The sequence below is a fragment of the Carettochelys insculpta genome, chromosome 17, assembly GCF_033958435.1.
Source record: "Carettochelys insculpta isolate YL-2023 chromosome 17, ASM3395843v1, whole genome shotgun sequence".
Classification (NCBI taxonomy): domain Eukaryota; kingdom Metazoa; phylum Chordata; order Testudines; family Carettochelyidae; genus Carettochelys; species Carettochelys insculpta.
The window spans coordinates 21105770-21125784 of NC_134153.1; the positions used below are offsets into that span (position 1 = coordinate 21105770).

The 20015-nt window shown below is 43.0% G+C and overlaps 1 protein-coding gene across 12 annotated transcripts in view; it reads right to left on the minus strand.

Moving 5' to 3' along the window:
- The window catches only part of NCOA3 (nuclear receptor coactivator 3), a 186203-nt gene that overhangs the window by 14715 nt on the left and 151473 nt on the right, over positions 1 to 20015 (minus strand). For all 12 annotated transcript variants that reach the window (XM_075011851.1, XM_075011853.1, XM_075011859.1 and 9 more), the window contains 5 exons: positions 19010 to 19145; positions 16757 to 16951; positions 15977 to 16213; positions 2777 to 2903; positions 12 to 183 (listed from right to left, as the gene is read on the minus strand). In XM_075011851.1, coding sequence (XP_074867952.1) covers positions 12 to 183; positions 2777 to 2903; positions 15977 to 16213; positions 16757 to 16951; positions 19010 to 19145 — 867 coding nt within the window. The remainder of the gene's footprint in view (positions 1 to 11; positions 184 to 2776; positions 2904 to 15976; positions 16214 to 16756; positions 16952 to 19009; positions 19146 to 20015) is intronic.

Consider the following 20015-nt stretch of genomic DNA (forward strand, 5'->3'; position numbering starts at 1 on the left):
TTGTCACTTACTTGGTTTACTAGATCAGGAATTCCTAACGCTCTGTCTATTTCTTCCAACCCTGTGACATCTGTGTTACTTAGCAATGTGTGTAGCTGATCTAAAAGAGTTCTTTCATCGCTCTGGCCTTCCATGTTAGGAGGTGGACATAAGAAATCATCCAAAGAACTTCTAAATAAATGTCTATAAAGCAACATGTTTAAAATAATTAATTATAAAAATATGTACATAATTCTCATGTAGCATGTCACCTGAGGATACAAGCAACTTCACAAAAAGTACCCATATTAGTCATCCATGTGGGCACGAATGATACTGCAAGGTGTAACCTTGAGCAGATCAAGCGTGACTACAGGGCTCCAGGAGTACGGGTGAAGGAGTTGGGAGTGCAGGTGGTGTTCTCCTCAATTCTTCCGGTTCAGGGTAGGGGCCCTGGCAGAGACAGGTGCATTCTGGAGGTGAATGCCTGGCTGCGAGGATGGTGTCACCAAGAGCTATTTGGCTTCCTCAATCACGGATTCTGTTCCATGAAGGAATGCTAACCAAAGATGGAATTCACTTTTCGATGAATGGGAAGGATGTATTTGGATCGAGACTGGATAACCTAGTGAGGAGGGCTTTAAACTAGCTTCGATGGGGACAGATGACCAAAGACCACGGATAAGTAAAAAAACGTGGAGACCTGTTGGAAATGGGAGGGATCATGGGCTGTAACAGCAGAGAAAAAAGAGGGACTAGGCAGACCTGGGGGGTAAAAACAAATCAATAACGTAGATGCCTGTATACAAATGCAAGAAGTATGGGTAATAAGCAGGAAGAACTTGAAATCCTCATAAAATAGACAACTATGATATACTTGGTATCACAGAAACTTGGTGGGATAATATGCATGATGGGATTATTGGTATAGAAGGGTACAACTTACCCAAGAAGGACAGGCATGGTAAACAGAGAGAGGGGTTGCCTTATATATCAAAAATGTGCACCCTGGACTGGGGTGGAGATGGATGCACGAGACAGACATGTTGAGAACCTCTAGGTTAAGTTAAAAGGGGTAAAAAACCAACGATGATGTTGTAATAGGGGTCTACTACAGACCACCTAGCCAGGTAGAAGAGGTGGATAAGACTGTCTACACAATTAACAAAATTATCCAAAACACAGGATTTGGTGGTGATGTGGAACTTCAACTGTCCAGACATATGTTGGGAAACTAACACAGCGAGGCACAGATTATCCACAAACAAAAAAGCAGTAAAGTAGCACTTTAAAGACTAACAAAATAATTTATTAGGTGAGCTTTTGTGAGACAGACCCACTTCTTCAGACCACAGCCATACCAGAGCAGACTCAATTTTTTTTTTTCTGATTTGTCAACCTTGATTACTATTTTTGGTTCTCTGTGCCTTAAATATTGAGTCTGTTCTGGTATGGCTATGCTCTGAAGAAGTGGGTCTGTCCCACAAAAGCTCACCTAATAAATTATTTTGTTAGTCTTTAAAGTGCTACTTGACTGCTTTTCTGTTTTGATAATATACAGACTAGCACGGCTTTCTCTCTGTTACTATCCAGAAAGTTCTTGTACTGTATGGATGACAATTTTTTATTTCAGAAGGTGGAAAAAGTTACTGGAGGGGAAGCAGTTCAAGATTTGCTTTTAATAAGTAGGGAAGAATGTGTTGGGAATTTGGAAGTGGAAGGCAGCTTGGGAGAAAGTGACCATGACATCACAGAGTTCATGATTCCATGCAATAGTGAAAGGCAGAACAGCAAAATAGAGACAATGGATTTCAGGAAAGCAAATTTTGGTAAATTCAGAGAGCTGGTAGGTAAGGTCCCATGGGAAGCAAGATTAAGAAAAAAAAACAACTGAGCAGAAATGGAGCAGATAATTAAGAAATTCATCTGCAAACATCCAGATGAAAATAAGGTGTAAGTAACAGCCAGCATGGATTTGTAAAGAACAAATCACGCCAGACCAATCTGATAGCATTTTTTGACATGAAAACAAGTCTTGTGGATAAGGGACTCGATGACCTCTTGAGGTCCCTTCCAGTTCTAGTGTTCTATGATTACAGACAAACTAAGACATAAATATTAGCAGACATGGGCAATGTCACATGAGAGTCAGTTTCTGTTGCCAGCTCTGCTACTAAGGGCCTGGGTATACAAACAGTTTATGGCAAGCTGAGGTGGCAGGCTAGCACAGGGCAGATTTACACCCCAACTTGCCATGAACTGTTAGTGTAGAGAAGCCTGAAGTCTTTACTCCCCATCCACTATTATATGGACTAAAATAGAAAATAACTATCAAATCCAACTATTACCAGTTTCTGAATCCATGTTAGCAAGGCATATGAAAATTCTTTAGAGAGTGATAAAAGAACTTTCAAAGTTCACTACTAACTTCTAATATGGCACTGCCACATATTTTCATATACCACTGTGTACGTATTTATAAAAAAATGCATTTGAAACAAAACAAAGTAGAAAATTATTCCAAAACATATTAGATCATTTCATTTTAAGATCAGCTGTGTGTCATGTTGTCTAAAGTGGTGTTAGTGCTCTGTTAGAGCAAAAGCCCCTTTTTTTATTATTATTAATCTTCTATGTCAGTTGGCACCCACTGCTCGTGGAACAAAACAGCTCTGAAGGCACAAAAGGGGTTCAGAAACTTCTAACTTTCAACAAATAGGATTCAAATTTTTTAAACTCCCTGTAGCAGTGATCATATTCAACCTACTAAGCTGTTATCAGTTATTCTAAACCCTACCTGTTTTGTGACACTCGAGATCCTTGCTCTATGGAGAGCATGCCATCAGGCCATGATCCTGGCTGGTTAGGTGGTCCTGTTTGCCCGTAAGGATTACCTCCCATACCTACATTCATCTCAGGAGGCCCTAAGAAATAAAATTAATTTTATTATTTTTTAAAACAAAGGTAAAATTTAACATCTCACTTTACATGAGAAATAAAAAATTGTGATTTTGTAGACTGTATTATACTGGTAACTTCAAGCAAGTTAACAGTAAAATTAAACCTACATACTTTAAACATGCAGAAAGTATGAAGGACTAGAGCTATTACTCTCCACATGATACAATTTTGATTTCTAATAGCAGTCCCAAACCCTTCAAATGAAAATAATATAAAAGCAATAATCTTACATAATTCAAAAATGATTTTTCAGGGTACATCTGTTTAAATCAACAAGACTTAAATCCCCAATTTTATCCCTGGTTTAAATCAACAAGTAGGAAAGCTGATATGAAATAAACAATTTTAATCTTGTTTTACATTAGTAATTTTTAGCTATGTTTTAAAGAAATGTTATAAACCAATGACAGTTAACAAGTAAAATATGTTGATTGTCACTATATCTAGCCTTTACTTTAAATCCATACTACTCTTTGCTTTCTTAGTTACTAAAATATTAATTTTTACTTGCAATTTGTGTCAAACTATTTGGAGGAAAATTAAAGTTAAATTAAAATAAAAAACCCAGCATTGTATTAGTTAAACAAAACAAATATTTTGAATGCATAAGAAAGTGTTTATCAAAAATCAAGAAGTGTATCAAAATATATTTTGTATTTTAAACTGTTTTATTAATCAAAGAAGAGGAAGTCACCTTGTTCAGTAACAATGATTCTTCTAGAACTACGTCCCTATGGGTGCTCCACTAAGGCTACGTCTACACGTGCACCCAACTTCGAAATAGCTTATTTCGATGTTGCGACATCGAAATAGGCTATTTCGATGAATAACGTCTACACGTCCTCCAGGGCTGGCAATGTCGATGTTCAACTTCGACGTTGCTCAGCCCAACATCGAAATAGGCACAGCGAGGGAACGTCTACACGGCAAAGTAGCACACATCGAAATAAGGGAGCCAGGCACAGCTGCAGACAGGGTCACGGGGCGGACTCAACAGCAAGTCGCTCCCTTAAAGGGCCCCTCCCAGACACACTTTCATTAAACAGTGCAAGATACACAGAGCCAACAACTAGTTGCAGACCCTGTATATGCAGCACGGACCCCCAGCTGCAGCAGCAGCAGCCAGAAGCCCTGGGCTAAGGGCTGCTGCCCACGGTGACCACAGAGCCCCGCAAGGGCTGGAGAGAGAGTATCTCTCAACCCCCCAGCTGATGGCCGCCATGGAGGACCCCGCTATTTCGATGTTGCGGGACGCGGATCGTCTACACGTCCCTACTTCGATGTTGAACGTCGAAGTAGGGCGCTATTCCCATCCCCTCATGGGGTTAGCGACTTCGACGTCTCGCCGCCTAACGTCGATTTCAACTTCGAAATAGCGCCCAACACGTGTAGACGTGACGGGCGCTATTTCGAAGTTACTGCCGCTACTTCGAAGTAGCGTGCACGTGTAGACGCAGCCTAAGGGTGTTGGTGCATCCTCATGCTGGCTCTCAGAGATTCTTCTATAGCTTTGTTTTCCAGCGACGTGCAAGTGCAGAAGGGGGTCCTGGCATGGACAGTTGAGGGTGGGATGCTGTGAATTGTTGCTGCTGTTGTCTGTTGTCCGTTTGTTGCTGGGACATGTGTGCCACCGACGCAGTTCAAAGCATTGCAGTTGCTGCTGGAACTGTTCCCATGGTCTGTGATAGGTAGAGTAGTGGGCCCACTTGAATGGGGGGCAGTGTACATCTCCAAAGTACACAGCGTGGTGCAAGAATCCTTCACAGAGTGAAGGACCCCATCCGTTTTTTTTTTTTCCAGAGAACAAATGCTGCTTGTCAAGCAGAAGATCCTCCACTTTTGCTGTAGATCCTTGGGGACCCCCGAGGGCTGAAGCCAGGACATGCACCTCGTGACAACAGTGGAAGCCGTGACCCTATCCACTGTGTCCTTCATGTCCATCACAGACTCAAATGCCATGCAGGTGATGATGTGCTCCTTGTGGATGACATTCATGGGGGCTGAGCACTGTTGCTCAGATAAGCTGGGAACCAACTCCTGTAGTTTGGAATAACTTAGATGGTCATAGTGGACCAACCTGGCTGCATAATTTGCCACCTGCAGGAGCAACATGCCAGACTAATAAACTTTACGCCCCATGATGTCCCAATTCTTACCAGACATATCCTGAGAAGTGGAATGGAAGGACTTTGTCCTATTGTGGAGGGCATCCACCACCACCGAGTTTAGCTGCAGGTGGATAAATAAGACCTCTGTGTCCTTGAAGGCCATGAAGTAGTGCTTGTCTGTCCTCTTGTTAGTGGGAGGGATGGATTGCCAGTGTCTGCCATATGACATTGGTGGGGGTCCACGATGGCCTCATCCATGGGTATTGCAATTCTGGAAGAAGGATACTGCAGGGTGTGGAGAAGTGCATATTGTTTATCTGGCACCACATGCAGGTCCTTGTCCTGGGCCTGGACCACCCACTGAAACAACTCTTGAAATGTCCTTCAGCCATCTGCAAGGGGAGGTGACACTGAAAGCACTGCATTGTCTTGTGAAGACTAGGAATGGTGCAGTGGGGATCCATTCTCACACTCTGGCAGGAAATACTCAGCCCCAGAGTGTTGAGCTGGTGGATACGTCACTGAAGTAGCAGGCTGTGGCAAACAAGGACACTGTGGACAGTGCGAGAGGGGCATGGGAGCAGCATGACCGTGCTGTCATGATGACCATGTGGTGCCGCCTTGTGAGGGTAAAATAGTGTGGAGCACAAACCACCTTGGGAGTGGCTGTGGGTAGGCCATGCCGGGCAGCACATCCTCCCAGTTGGAGTGCATGGGGCTGGCATGTTGTGATGAAAAGACACTATTGTGGTCGGAGCCACCCCTTCACGGAGTGAGTGGTTTAGCCCTGCAAAACCCCCAAGCATTGTGACCAACACGGGGACGCAAGCAGCACTGAGGACATTTGGTGCAGCGAGCTGGGCAGTGCCAGTGCCATGTACACTCTCGGCAATGAGTCTTCATAGCGCTGTTTCAATGCCATGCCACGCTCTGGTGCTGGGAGCTTCAGCAAAGCGGTGTCCCAGTGCCACTTTGGTGCCATTTCTGGTGCTGCACAAGAATGGGGTGGTGCCACACCAGAATGGGGCCATGCCTTGGCCCTGGACTTGTGCAGTGCCAAGTCTGGTCCCTGATGTGAGCAGCGTGGAGCCCGGGAAAGGTGCCACTGGACCCAGAGTGCAAGAACCAAGGGTTTTGGAGGACCTCTTATTGCTGGTGATAGAAACGGCCCAAACTTGTGGTGTAAACAGCATTTGAGGTGCCATATATTGGCAGCTTGGTTCTTTAGAAGTGCCGGCACAGACAGTGCCAGGGACACTGTGGAAGTTCTTCCAGCTGGCAAGGCCTGCAAAGACAGCGCCACAGTCCAGGAATGTGCCAGAGAAGGGTCTGCTGTCATGGGTGGGATGCCAGCTGAGATAGAGGGACATGCAGAATCCATACCGTTGGTCTCCTGTGCCAATTCCTTAGCAGAAGGCTGGTCTGGGGCCAGTGGTTGGAGGAACTTTTCATAGAGAAGTCTCAAGCCTGTTGGCTCGGTCCCTCCTGGCCCTCACCATGAGGCTGGAGTAATGGGTGCAGTATTAGGTTTGGTGGCCTTCACCCAGACATTTGATGCAGGAGGCATGGCTGTCAGAGGCCTCCATGGCTTCCCTGCAGGTTGTGCATTGCTTGAAGTCCACGGAGCCCAGCACAGCGATGACACAGTACTTAATTCTAACACTAATTAAACTATTATTAATTATTATTATTAATAATTTGAAATTTGAATAGAAAAGATAACTTAGATAAGTGTAGAACAATACTGAGCTATTTTACTAACTAAAAACTCTTGTGTTTGAGAGAGAGTGAAGCTCCATCTGTAGCCAAGGCCAGTAGAGAATGAACGGAGGGGCCCACACCATGCATACCAGATAGCCCAAGGTGGTGCTGCTGCACATGCAAGAAACCACGGCTATCCTAGAACCTCTGAGCACCAGTGCACCCGGAAGTTCTTTCTAATGAAGAGCATAACAGATGCGTATGCAGGTGGAGACCCACTTGGAAAATCGTTCAGACATCCTGTGAAGGAGAGGGAGAGCTGAGAAGACTTGCGCCAAGGCTTTGTGCGATTGATGTAAAAGGCTAACACCTGACAAACATCCAGGGTATGCCACACCACATGCCCAGGATCAGAGTGCGGCTTTGGGAAGAACGCAGGTAAGTGGATAGGCTCATTGATATGAAACAGAGAGAACCTTATGGAGGAACTTAGGATGAGGGCAAAAAGTTACCCTATTTTTGGCAGAGACCATATAAGGAGGTTCAGCCATAAGAGCGGCAAGCTCCCCAACCCTCCTGGCTGACGTAAGGCAACTAAAATGAAGACCTTCATATACAGGTGGAGCCAGTAACACTTTACCAGTTCAAAGGGTGGCCTCATGAAGCAGCTGAGTACATTGGGTAAGGTCCCAGATAGGGAACAGAAGACGTGCTGATGGAAAGAAGTGTTTTGAAGACCCAACAAACATTTGGTGATACAATGAGTGAGGAAGAAGACCCCATCTTCCACTTGGTTGAATACCGCTAAAGCTGCAGTGTGTACCACAATGGTGCTCACAGCTAGGTCTGACTCACGCAGGTGCAGCAGGTAATCGAGGAGGACAGAAAGGGGTGTAGTGTGAGGAGGCACAGGATGATTTGCACCCAGCCTCTGGAAGAACCTCGTCCATTTGTAGAAGTAAGATTTGTAAGTATACTCCCATCTGATGTAAACAAGACCACAGTTCACCTCCTCAGAGCATGTGATTTTGGCACCCTGGAGCCATGGAAGAGCCATGCATGGAGTCATAGTCTGAGTGGTTCATGATGGAGGGTGTGGCCAAAGTTCTGCAATAGGGAGGAAAGGGATATGGATTCACTACTGACAGCTTGTAGACATAAGGATACCAAGTTTGTCTCGGTCATGCCCGGATTATTAGAATGAGGGGAGCCCAGTCCAGTCTGACCTTGACCAGAAACTTTTGAATCAAGGGGAAGGGAAGGAACATGTAGAAGAAGGGTACATCCCATTTGATGGAGAAAGCATCCCCAAGGGAGTGATTCCCCAGACCTGCTCTGGAACAGTACTGGTGACATTTTCTGTTGACCCAGGTTGCAAACAGAACTATGCAAGGCTGACCCCAAAGCTGGAACACATGACTGAGGGCCATGCTTATCTCCCACTCATGGTGATCACTGAATGAGCAACTGAGGGCATCCCCAGTCATGTTCAGTACCCCAGGGAGCTACGTAGCCACCACAGCGATGCAGTGCTGAAGGCACCAAGTCCACAGTTTCATGGCTTCTGGATACAGGACTGTAGACTGAACTCCACCCTGTCCATTGATATAATACATGCAGGTGGTGTTGTCTGTCAGGCTATTGACTGTCCTGCACGGAAGGTGCTGTCAGAAATGTTGCCAAGCATAGCGGACCATCCTGAGCCCCAGAAGATTCACATAGAGGGCTTGTTCGGTGGAGGACTACTTGCCCTGGACTGTAACGGAACCATCCAGAGTAACAGAAGTGGGCAACTGATCCAACACCACCCTGGTTAGAACATTGTCTGGGCATGTCCACCACTGGAGAGAGGCGAGAATGCATAGCAGAACAGCTACTGATTTGGACAGCAGGTCCTTAGCTGGGGCACAGTATGTGGCTATCTAGGACTGGAAGCACCATGTGTGGAGTCTGGTCAGCTTAACCATGTACATGGTGGCTGTCATATGTCCCAGAAGCTTTAGGCAAATGCACAATGTGACAGTGTGAGACAGTCACACCACAGAATGAGGGCATGAAGAGCTTGGAATCTGTGAACAGAGAGAGTGGCCCCATCTGTGATAAAATTTATGTGGGCCCCAATAAACTCAAGAGTCATTGTGGGCTGCAGCATGGACTTTTCCTAGTTTATGTGAAAGCCAAGACTGAGCACAAGGTCCATGGTAACCCAGACCATGCGAAGTGCCTCTTGAAATGAAGATCCTTTATAAGGCAATTGTCCAGGAATGGGAAGATAATGACCCCAAGACACCACAGATGGGCAGCCATGACCACCAAAGTCTTGGAGAACACCCTTGGTGAAGCTGAAAACCCCAAACGGAAGGACCCAGTAAGGTAATGATGGGACCCCACCGTAAATTTACAAAGTGTCTGTGCGTCGGATTGTGATTATGTAAATGGGTATCTTGTAGGTCAAGAGCAGAGAGCCAGTCTTCTTTGTCCACTGCCGGAATGATGGTTGAGAGTCACCATCTTGAAATGTTGATAGAGAACATATCTGTTGAGCCTCTAGAGGTCGAAGATGGGCCTCAAAACCCCTCCCCCCCATTCTTTTTCTGTGTTAGGAAGTATGTGGAGTATAACCCTGCCTTCAAACTCTGCTGGGACCAGCTCAACGGTGCCAAGACGCAGAAGGTGCTGTACATCTTGATTAAGCAGATTCTTGTGAGAAGAGTTCCTGAATAGGGACAGGATATGGGGGCAGGCAAGGGGAGTAGAAGTAAACAGAATTAAATACCCCAGGCCACTAGTTCTAGAACCCACTCGTCTGAAGCAAAGGTGGCGTGGTGATGGAAAAAAGGGGCAGAGACAGTGGTGGAACCACTGGCAACCAGGCTGTGAGGTGGCTAGAACGAGAAGAACTTTTGGGCTCCCAACCAAACCCTTAAAACTGCTGCTTAGGATGCTGAAGGTGGAATGCCATGGACTGCTGGTGCTGTTGATAAGGCTTGTGCAGCTGGGGCCTGTGCATCTGTTGGATGCCATATTGCTGGAGCTGTTGTCGGAACTGTTCCTGGGATCTCTGGCAGGGAGACTATCGGGCCCATTTGAATGGGAAAGCGTACATCCCAGCTTGTGTAGCATCACACGAGAGTCCTTCACAGAACGCAGGACCTTGTCAGTTTTCTCAGTAAACAGGTGACATCTGTCAAACAGGAGGTCCTCCACCTTCTCCTGAAGGTCTCTGGGGACCCCAAAGGTTGGAGCCACAAAGTATGTCTTACGACCACTGCGGAGACCATGACCCTAGCTGTTCTGTCTGCCACATCCATAGCAGGTTGGACAACTGTAAGGGAGATAGTGTGCCCCTTCTGGATAACATTCAGGAGAACTGGACGTTGCTGCTCTGGCAAAGATGGGACCAGCTCCTGGAGTTTTGAGTAGTTTGAATTATCATAGTTGGCCATCATGGCTGCATATCTGGCTCCCCGATGAGTAGACTTAAGGCCCCATAATGTCCAATTTTTTACTGGACTTGTCTTGCAGGGTGGAGCAAAACGATTTGGACTTGTTGCGAACTGTGTTGACCACAAGCTAGTTGGCCTGTGGATGAGTGAAAAAGAAGTCCTTGTCCTTAGAGGTGAAAGAAATACTTCTTGTCCACCTGTTTGTTCGTGGGGACAATGGACACCAGGTTCCGCCAAATTAGGTTTGTGGGGTCCGTGATGCCCTCATCCATGGGCAACACAATTCTTTAGGACATGGGTGGCTGCAGAGTATGGAGAAGTCTATATTATTTGATCAGAATGGCTTCTCAGACCCAGAAGCATCCTCTGTGGTTAAGAGTATGAGGGTGCTGGGGGCCTGGATGCTGCTGCAAGCCATGTGCACTGATGACAGCCCACGTGCCACTTTCCTCCAGCCTCAAGCGGCAGCTGTGCAACCCTGATGAAAAAACCCATTTCAAAAGTTTCTGCAGGCTGGACTGGGGAGGTTCTCAGGTCACCGGTGGCCCCTGGGCTGGGACTTGAACACCTCTTATTTTAATAGGCCATAAAAATTTACACCTTAACGTTGACTGCTGTAATTTCAAATTTAATTATAATAGCTCAGATTTTATTGAAATAAACCTGTATTCAATTTAAATTAAAATCTGATTTATACAAAAACAGCGTTTTTTTTATTTTAAACATTATCCACCTTGCTCTTTTTGACAGTGAAGTCAGAATACTTTCAATCATGTGCTCTAAAAGTGGCATGAATACATGTGACATTCCAAAGTACAAAATCAATTACTTATCAGCAAGTGCCTATTTGAGTGTGTTGTCTCTGCTCTATTCATTCAGATTTCCCTCTTAACAGAATTTCTATGTAGAATTCTGATCTTTAAGAGAAAGAACTGCGGCAGCAGGGGATCACATCACTATTTAACATCTTCAAAATATACAGAGAGCGAGAGAGAGTATACACACTTGTGCAGAGCAGTAGAGGAAATCCCCAACTTATAAACCGGTTGTGTTCCAAAAGTTTCTTTGTAAATCAGTTTTTTGGAAGAAACAATATTATAAATAGTAGTTTGGCTCCCAGGCCAGCCCACAAAAACCTATTTCACCCATAATCGTAGAATAATAGAATCCTACTCCTGGAAGTTACCTTGAGAGATCATCAAGTCCAGTCCCCTGCACTCACAGCAGGACCAAACATCATCTAGATCATCCCAGATAGATGTTGGCCTAACCTACTCTTAAATATCTTGAATGATGGAGATTCCACAACCTCCCTAGGCAATTTATTCTAGTGCTTACGCTCCCAGACAGGTAGGAAGTTTTTCCTAATGTCCAGCCTAAACCTCCTTTGCTGCAATTTAAGCCCATTACTTTTTGTCTCACCCTCAGAGACTAAGGAGAACACGCATTTAGGTACTTGAAAGCTGTCATGTCCCATTTCAGTCTTCTCTTTTCCAAATTAACAAACCTAGTTCTTTCAGTCTTCCCTCATAAGTCATTTTGTTCTCGAAATCATCAATCATTTTTGCTGCTCGTCTCTGGACTTTCAATTTTTCCACCTCTTTCCTGAAATGGGGTACCCAGAACAGGACACATTACTCTAATTGAGGCATAAAGAGTGCAGAGTAGACAGAAGAATTACTTCTTGTGTCTTGCTTACAACACTCCTGTTAATGCATCCCTGGACGATGTTTGCTTTTTTTGCAACAGTGTAACACTGATGACCCATATTTATCTTGTGGTTCATGAGATACTTTTCTGCAGTACTCCTTCTTAGACAGTCATTTCCCATTTTGTATAGCTACAATTACACCACAGTGCTCTGTTGACAGAAGTCACCGTCAAAAGAGATTTCCCAACAAAGCTTCTGTCGACAGAGTGTGGCCACACACAAGATGGCATTCGGCTCTGTTGACAGAGCAGCTGGACTGCCTGGCTGCTCTCTCAACAAAGCAGGCACCTGGAAGCACAGTAGACAAGGCTGCCCACTCCTCTAGATGCCCTGCCTGTCGAGAGAAGGCCCCTCAGTGCATCCACACAGCTTTTCTGCCAACAGAATCTGATGACAGCAGCATTATGCCTCAAGGCTGAAAGGCAGAATGCTGTTGGAGAAAGTGCTAAGTTTTGTCAACAAACTGTTAACAAAATGTATTATGTTTGTGGACGATCTACCGGTTTTGTCAACAAAATCAGGGTTTTGTCAGCAAAACTCGCTAGTGTAACCACAGTCCATGTCAAAACAAAAAGCAGTCAAGTAGCACTTTAAAGACTAGCAAAATAGTTTATTAGGTGAGCTTTCATGGGACAGACCCACTTCTTCAGACCATAGCCAGACCAGAACAGACTCAATATTTAAGGCACAGAGAACCAAAAACAGTAAGCAAGGAGGACAAATCAGAAGAAGATAATCAAGGTGAGCAAATCAGAGAGTGGAGGGGTGAAGGTCAAGAACAGATTGAGCCAAGTATGCAGACGAGCCCCTATAGTGACTCAAAGCTCACATCACGATTAAAACCATGTGTTAATGTGCCGAATTTGAATATAAAAGCCAGCTTGGCTGTTTCCCTTTCCAGAATGGTGCGATAATTCTTCTTCAGTAACACACATACCTTTAGGTCATTGACAGAATGCCCCATTCCATTAAAATGTTGACTAACTGGTTTGTGGATCTGGAGTGTTTTGATGTCTGTTTTGTGCCCCTTGACCCTTCGTCTAAGGGAGTTAGAAGTCTGTCCAATATACAAAGCATCTGGGCATGATGTTAGTAAAGGAGCATGAGAAAGTGTCCGTGATTCTGTGAGTAACCTGGTTAGGTCCAGTGATGGTATTTCCAGAGAAGATAGGTGGACAAAGCTGGCAGCAAGCTTTGTTGCAGGGAAAGGTTCCAGGACTGGTATTCCTGGGGTATAGACTGTGCCTGTTAGTGAGGATCCTCCATGTGTTTCCCCTTCAAACTACCACTTCTCTCCAGTCACTAGCTATGCGAACGTCTCCTGCTCCTGACCAGCGTCTGGCCAGCACTTGTGCTGCTCGCCATTGCCCGTTCCTCTTTCCTGCCACCACTGAAGCTGAAGTTGAGTTTTTGTTTGTATGTGCAGATGTCTGTAACTCAGGGAGTGTTTATATTTTGCATATTTCACTAGCAATACAATTTCCAGCAAGATGGGCTAAAGAGTTCCAATTTAACAAGATTTGTAGAACTATCCTCCCAAATTGAGCATCACATATCAATGCAAAGTTGAGATAGTAGGGCTGAGTAAAGGTGCACATAGAACTTCAGGCAGTGGATTTCTGTAATGGAAATATAGAAATGCCTCTGCTGCTCCCTTAGCTCTAGTAAAAGGAAGCCTCAGACTCTCTTGTACCATAAGGTTTGTTAGAGTATAAGTTTGAGTGTCCAATCCAATTGACTCTGAGAAATGCAATGCTGAAATGGCATTTCATTTACACTGAGCCCAAAATGCTACAAAAACCATAGTATAAGTTGCACTTCTCTACTCCGTCACTCTCTGGTCTTGCAACATGTGGACCTGCATGATTTTAGTTAGCTGGATGTCTATTTATTATGGGTGTGGCCAAGTTTCCCATTGTCCCATGAAGTCTGTTTCAGCCACCAATCCTGGCTCTCCAGCGATATCTACATTAGACATAGAAGCTGACCACCAATATGCAATTTTAGCTACACCAATTGCATAGCTAAAATTGACTTATCAGCGGTTGACTTCAACGTCTGTTTACATGGAAGAAGGTCGACAGGAGCGTTTCTCTCATCAACCTTCCTTAATCCTCACTTTTTACAAGGAGTTCCCAGGTCAACTTTGACCCCAGAAAGTGCCATTTTGTGTATGCATGAAACAAAACCCTGGGAAAGCGACCCTGAGCAGGGTCGCTATTCCGTGGTAATATGGCTCTAGCCCAATTGTTCTGTGCTGCTATTTAGCTCTAATTTACCCCTAAATGTCAGTAAAGAGCACAGTAAAATGTGGAAGTGTTGGTACTGCTGCTAGACAACATTGACCTCCTGTGGCTCAGCAAATTCTCTAGTCTGGCACTGGTCAGGTTCTAAGGCTGCCAGACTAGAGAGTTTCAACCCGTAATTTTCTTTACTGGTTGAGTTCTACCTAAATTAAAACTTATGGCCCACTTAACATTTTGGGTATGAAGCTTAGTTTCATCTCAGGTAATCGTCAAATTTTAAAGAAAAATGGGGTCTTGATAAACTTGTTCACATGAACTTCAAGACACTTCTTTTGACAAAGCTGGATGCAAATACAGGACAATTTTGCCCTATGGAAAACAGTGATGAGTGGATCAGATATGAAGTGGTTAATCATCAATATGAATCAAGACTTAAAGAAACAACTTCTGAACACTGAATAACTCTTTGGATCAGTAGTTTTAGCATGACAAAAGGGCATGAGATCCCCCATTTAAAATCTACTCTCTCTCTTACTGATCCTCAACGTTCCCTCTAATTTTTTTTTTCCCAATTCATGTGCATATTAAATTATGTTATGTGCACTGTGGCATGCGGAAAACAACAGAAACACATGCAGCCAGCTATGGGCAGTTCTGGGTGCTCTGCTCATCAGGTGGGCTGCATTTGAATCTCTCTTGGACAGCCACCCAAACGCTCAGCTTATAGGGGACACTGCTGGTTTTTAGGTTCTATATGAGATACAATACTGAGAAAAGAACTATAGTTGATCCAACATCTAACTGCACCACAGTGCAGAAAAAAGCAACATTTTTTACAACTACCTTTGATAAATTAGAAAGCTAGCTACATACTAGTAAAGCCAATATTTCCATTGAAAACTATGACTAATTAAAATAGGAAATCTATCTAAAAAAAACACAAAAAACCCCTAAGACTCCATATGCAAGTCCCTATACTTATAGCTAACTAAAGTGCAGTTCCAAGAACTTTGCATTTCACAGGCAGCAATATGCAGAAACCATCACCAAGAAGAATAGAGAGATAAATCATATATAAATACGGTGTAGATTTTTAAAATGGTAGAAAAAATGACACCTACAATTGAAAATTCAAGGAACACCTGGACAAATAATTAAACAATATGGCACTCCTTGTCTGAAACTAGTAATTATTATTAAGTTTAAGGTATTTTCTACAATCTGCCGGGTAGTTTAAAAGCACAAGAGGAAAATATGGAACTTGCCTCAAGGCATCTATTGTCTTTAGGTGCAAATCCAAGTACAGGTTGAACCTCTATGATCTGGCACCTTGGGACCTGACCCAAGACAGACAGAAGAATTTTCCAAATAAGGGAAAGTCATCTTCTGCCAAACCATGGCCCCCCCAGCTGGCTCCTCACTGACTCCAGGTCCTGGCAGCTGGGTCCCAGATTCTAGCTGCTCCTCGATCATAGCAGCCACCAGCCAGCCCTGGCTACTGCCATCCACAGATCCCAGCAGCTTGCGGCTCCCCACAGCTGTTTGCAGTCGCTGGCCCTGGCTCCCTGCGGGTTCCAGTGACCAATGACTGACACAAGCACAGTCTGTCAAGACCCAAGGTGGTAGGGAGCCCAGGCTGGCGGCTGACAGCAGGTACAGGCTGCCAGGACCCACAGGCTGCCGGACGAGAGATGTTGCTTGATAACAGAATTCTGGTTAAGAGAGGTAGATCCTGTACTGCAATTAAGAGGATCTTTATTATGAATGCCTGATCAACAAACAAGTATGCATTTTATTAGTTTTATAAAAAGATAGAGAACTTACTCATATGAATCATTTGGTGTTGTAGCATTGTTTTTGAACCAGGTAAGCTATTAGACCGGATGGGCAAACCAGGCATGGAACCACTCACTGCAGGTCTGGGAAGGGATGGGTTATAGTCTGGTCCTGGTCTCACCAATGAACCGGAACTTGAAGGCTCCAGTCTGTTAACCTTTGAGTTTGGCAAAACCCAGTCTCCTGGTGGATGCTGATTCATAGCCATATTTCTGGTGGGTGCACCTAGCACAATGAAGATCATATAAAAGATTATTTCTTCTACAGAACATATAAGTTTTGTTGTTGGAACCACATCTTTTTTTTCTCCCTACTTACAATGACAGCAGACAATAAATGGAGAACAGATTACTGAACTCCTATTAAATCTGGTTATGGCAGGCTTCACTTCTTACAAGCACATTAAAATAAATAATATTAGCTACTTTTATGATTGGCTACACTCAGAATGGTCATACCAACCACACATTAAAAAACACTTCAGGATTTCAAAACACCTTTAAAAACAACAACAAGTAATTCAACTAAGACAAAGTCTCAGCAGATCAAATGGATGGGATACAGCTATACTTTAAAAACTCCAGCCATGGACAACAGACAAACTCAGCTTAACAATTTAGATCATAAACGTTGATATTTAACATGCCTCATGCTGAATACATTCTGGTTTTTAACTAACTGCTACTTCAACACACTAAACTTTTACAGTATTTTTAAAGTTAAATATTTTCAATTATAATGAGATCTCTTTGTATGTAATCAACAAACCCATGTTTGCTCCAAAATTTTCCTGGTTCTCAATCATTCTTGGACTCCCACCCATCATGTTTTGCTTTTGTAACATGGAGAATGCATTGATATTCCTCACTGGAGGGCTTGAACCCACAGGTATAGGGCTGTCTAAAGACATGGCTCTGTTGAAAGGAGGACGAGTAGTCTGCACAGACAGGGGACTTCTCATACCTGTTAAAGAATTAAAAGATGCTTGCAACTGTACACCTTCAAACAAGAAACAGAATGTCCTACTCATGATTTACAGAACTTATATCTCTTTGTGGGCAACTATGCTACACATTTAAAAAGCCATGAATGGTTATTCTTAATTGCCTTTTATTTGTCCTTCTAGCTAAACGATGACCAAAAAAATACTGTTAGCTGCACCTTCTCCAGACAACCAAGTTCCTGGACTCTGGGAATAATATGTAAAGCCCTGCTCAGACACAAAGTTAGTATACATATCCGCAAAAATGATCTGAGGATATCTGCATTCACATCCATGGATACCCACGGACATACAACAGATATCCACAAATTTGCGAAGTCTTGGATACAAAATTTGTCTCTGCATCCATATCCATATACTCAAAAATGAACCATGGACATCTGCGTATTTGCAGAGCTCTAGTAATATGATCAAACAATTTAAACTACAATCTAGGATTCTTTGTCTAGGTATTCACCTGCCACATGCTATATTACAGTTTTGATGAACAATGTGCATTCCTCTTCATACACTGATGTTGGTCTTCAGTTTTTATTTTATAAATTGAACACTCTCACAAAACTGTGACTGTAATATACTGGTACTTCCAAAACACAGCACAAGTCAACTCTACTTATAATCTTAAATGCAAGTATGTTTCTGTACCTCACCCATAAAACATTACAACTGCCTCAACCATCTTAGTCTCACTGCTTTCTCTAATCTTATTTGCTGTGGCTGTATCTGCACTACAGCAATCCTTTGAAAGAAGCTCTTTGGGAAGATCTCTTTTGAAAAATCTTCTTTTGAAAGATTGCATCCACACACAAAAAAGTGGATCAAAAGATCAATCAGCTCTTTTAATAGAGAGCATCCACATAGTCCCTGCTCTTTCAAAAGAACAATCCAGGGATTGAAAAATCTGGCACCATAAGGACTGCTCTTTCAAAAAAAAAAAAAAAAGGCCTCCGGAACATCGACACACTTTTTTTTCCTGTCTTTCAAAAAAGGTGCTTTTCCTCATGTGGGAGCTGAAGAGGGCCACCAGAAAAAAAGTGTTGTGGTCTTCCAATTTAATAGCAAAAATGCATTTTTTGTGTAGATACTCCATGGGATTTTTGAAAGAACCCCAGCTTTTTTGAAAAAACTTGCTACTGTAGCCATAGCCTTTCAGATTGCCTCTCTACTGACACTGTCATCCTACTGTGTAATAACTGGGGCCTACTTACTTTATTAAAACCCATATTGGTTCCTATTCTTTGGTTTACCCTAGAAATGCATACCAGTTACACTGAAATGCACAAATTCTTGCTTCAAAACAAGCAAAGACCCACAAGGTCCACTGCCCGGTGGGGGGGATGACTACTTGAAAAAGTACTAGATACCTACTAGCCAGAGGAGTAAACTTACTTGTCAGATGATATCTATTTCAAGCTTTTGTAATGTGCTTATCACTATAACGTCTATGCACTGAGGCACTTACAGTATACAATATTGGTGGTATGGATGGTATCCCACAAGTAATATTAACCTGCCCTTCCACTACCTCTACTAGTAGGGATGGTCAGCACTTCATAAATAAAACAGGAGTGTTCATTAGATGGGGCAGGCCTGAAGCTATCTGAGTAGAGCTGAAGCAAATCAGAAGTTTGCCACTCACCCCTCAGACTTTCCCTGGCCAGGATTTAGTTTAACTTTAAGAGTTTAATTCCTTCTTTTAATCTGCTATTGCCCCTACTGATGACAACATATTTCCCCATCCTTGATATTTGTGCTTTAGATACACAGCTTGGATGCTGGCTGAAAAGGGATCTTCAATCTCCTCTGATCTTTTGCAATATTTCTTCATATTAATTATGTAAACAAAATCTACCAATAGATTGGTAGTCCAATACATGTAATTTATATCTGTAGACTGATTTCCTACTAAATCAGAAAACATTCTCGAAGCAAAGGAGTTAAATGTACTTTACATTTAAAGCAAATCACAGAATAGGTCCTAATTTTGGAAAAAAGTGGAATTAAGTGAACTTCCTTACCCAATGGTGCATTTCCTTGAAATAATGTTTGTTTATTTCCAAGACTACTCCCATTTGTAGACAAAGCATTATTATAAAAATCAGAACTAGTCAGATCACCCAATATTGCATCTAAATTATCTAAGTCTCCACTCATCTGAAAAGAAAAAACAAAAATAAACTGTTGTTCACATTGTTCATCTTTTAACTTTCCATTTAGCGCTTCCCAAGTCTTAACAGCCCTTAGCAACATATTCAATCAAGCACTTTAGTGCAATTATAACATTTCTGCATCTAGCGCTGACTTCCCAAAAACTCTTCAAATATCTCTCAACTACTTGGTTAGTGCATTTTGCTTTGTTTGTTTTGGAAAAGCAAAACTTCAGGGGAAAAGTATATATGAAAAAAACCCATGAATATAAATATCTTAGCATCTCAAATTTGGGAGACTTCTCTGCATTAGTGTCAAATGTTTGAATGGTATAGTGAAGCACTAAGGGCATTAATTCATAGTCACAATTATTATAATTGTACATGCCAATAACTCAGTGCATCCGATTTATAATTTGTGCACACAGTCATGATAACCACATGTGCAAATTAGACATAATTTGCAGGGTAATTGCATGCCTACCTTTCTTTGAAAATTTGTCTCTGAATAACATATAATTAGTTTCTTAGATGATAAGCTTACCATTCAAGTGTTCCATATTTCTCAGAGATTTAAAGAGGGTATATCTAAACTACAGAGCTGTTTCGGAACTGTCTTCATATATGACAGAAAACTCCATTGGGAATAAGGTGGTTAGTTTACATCTACTTTTTAGAAAGCTGTCACTAAGAAACATAAAACATTTTAGGACATTTGGATGGGTATTGAAAAACTGCCATATGATCATCAACATTTTTTATTTTAAATAGTTACCAAAATATGCTAGGCGCTGTACAGAAATACGCGGTCCCTCTCTGAAGAAGAACTTTACTAGGTCCCTCTGCCTATCAAGAGCACCACTGACTTCAATAAAGG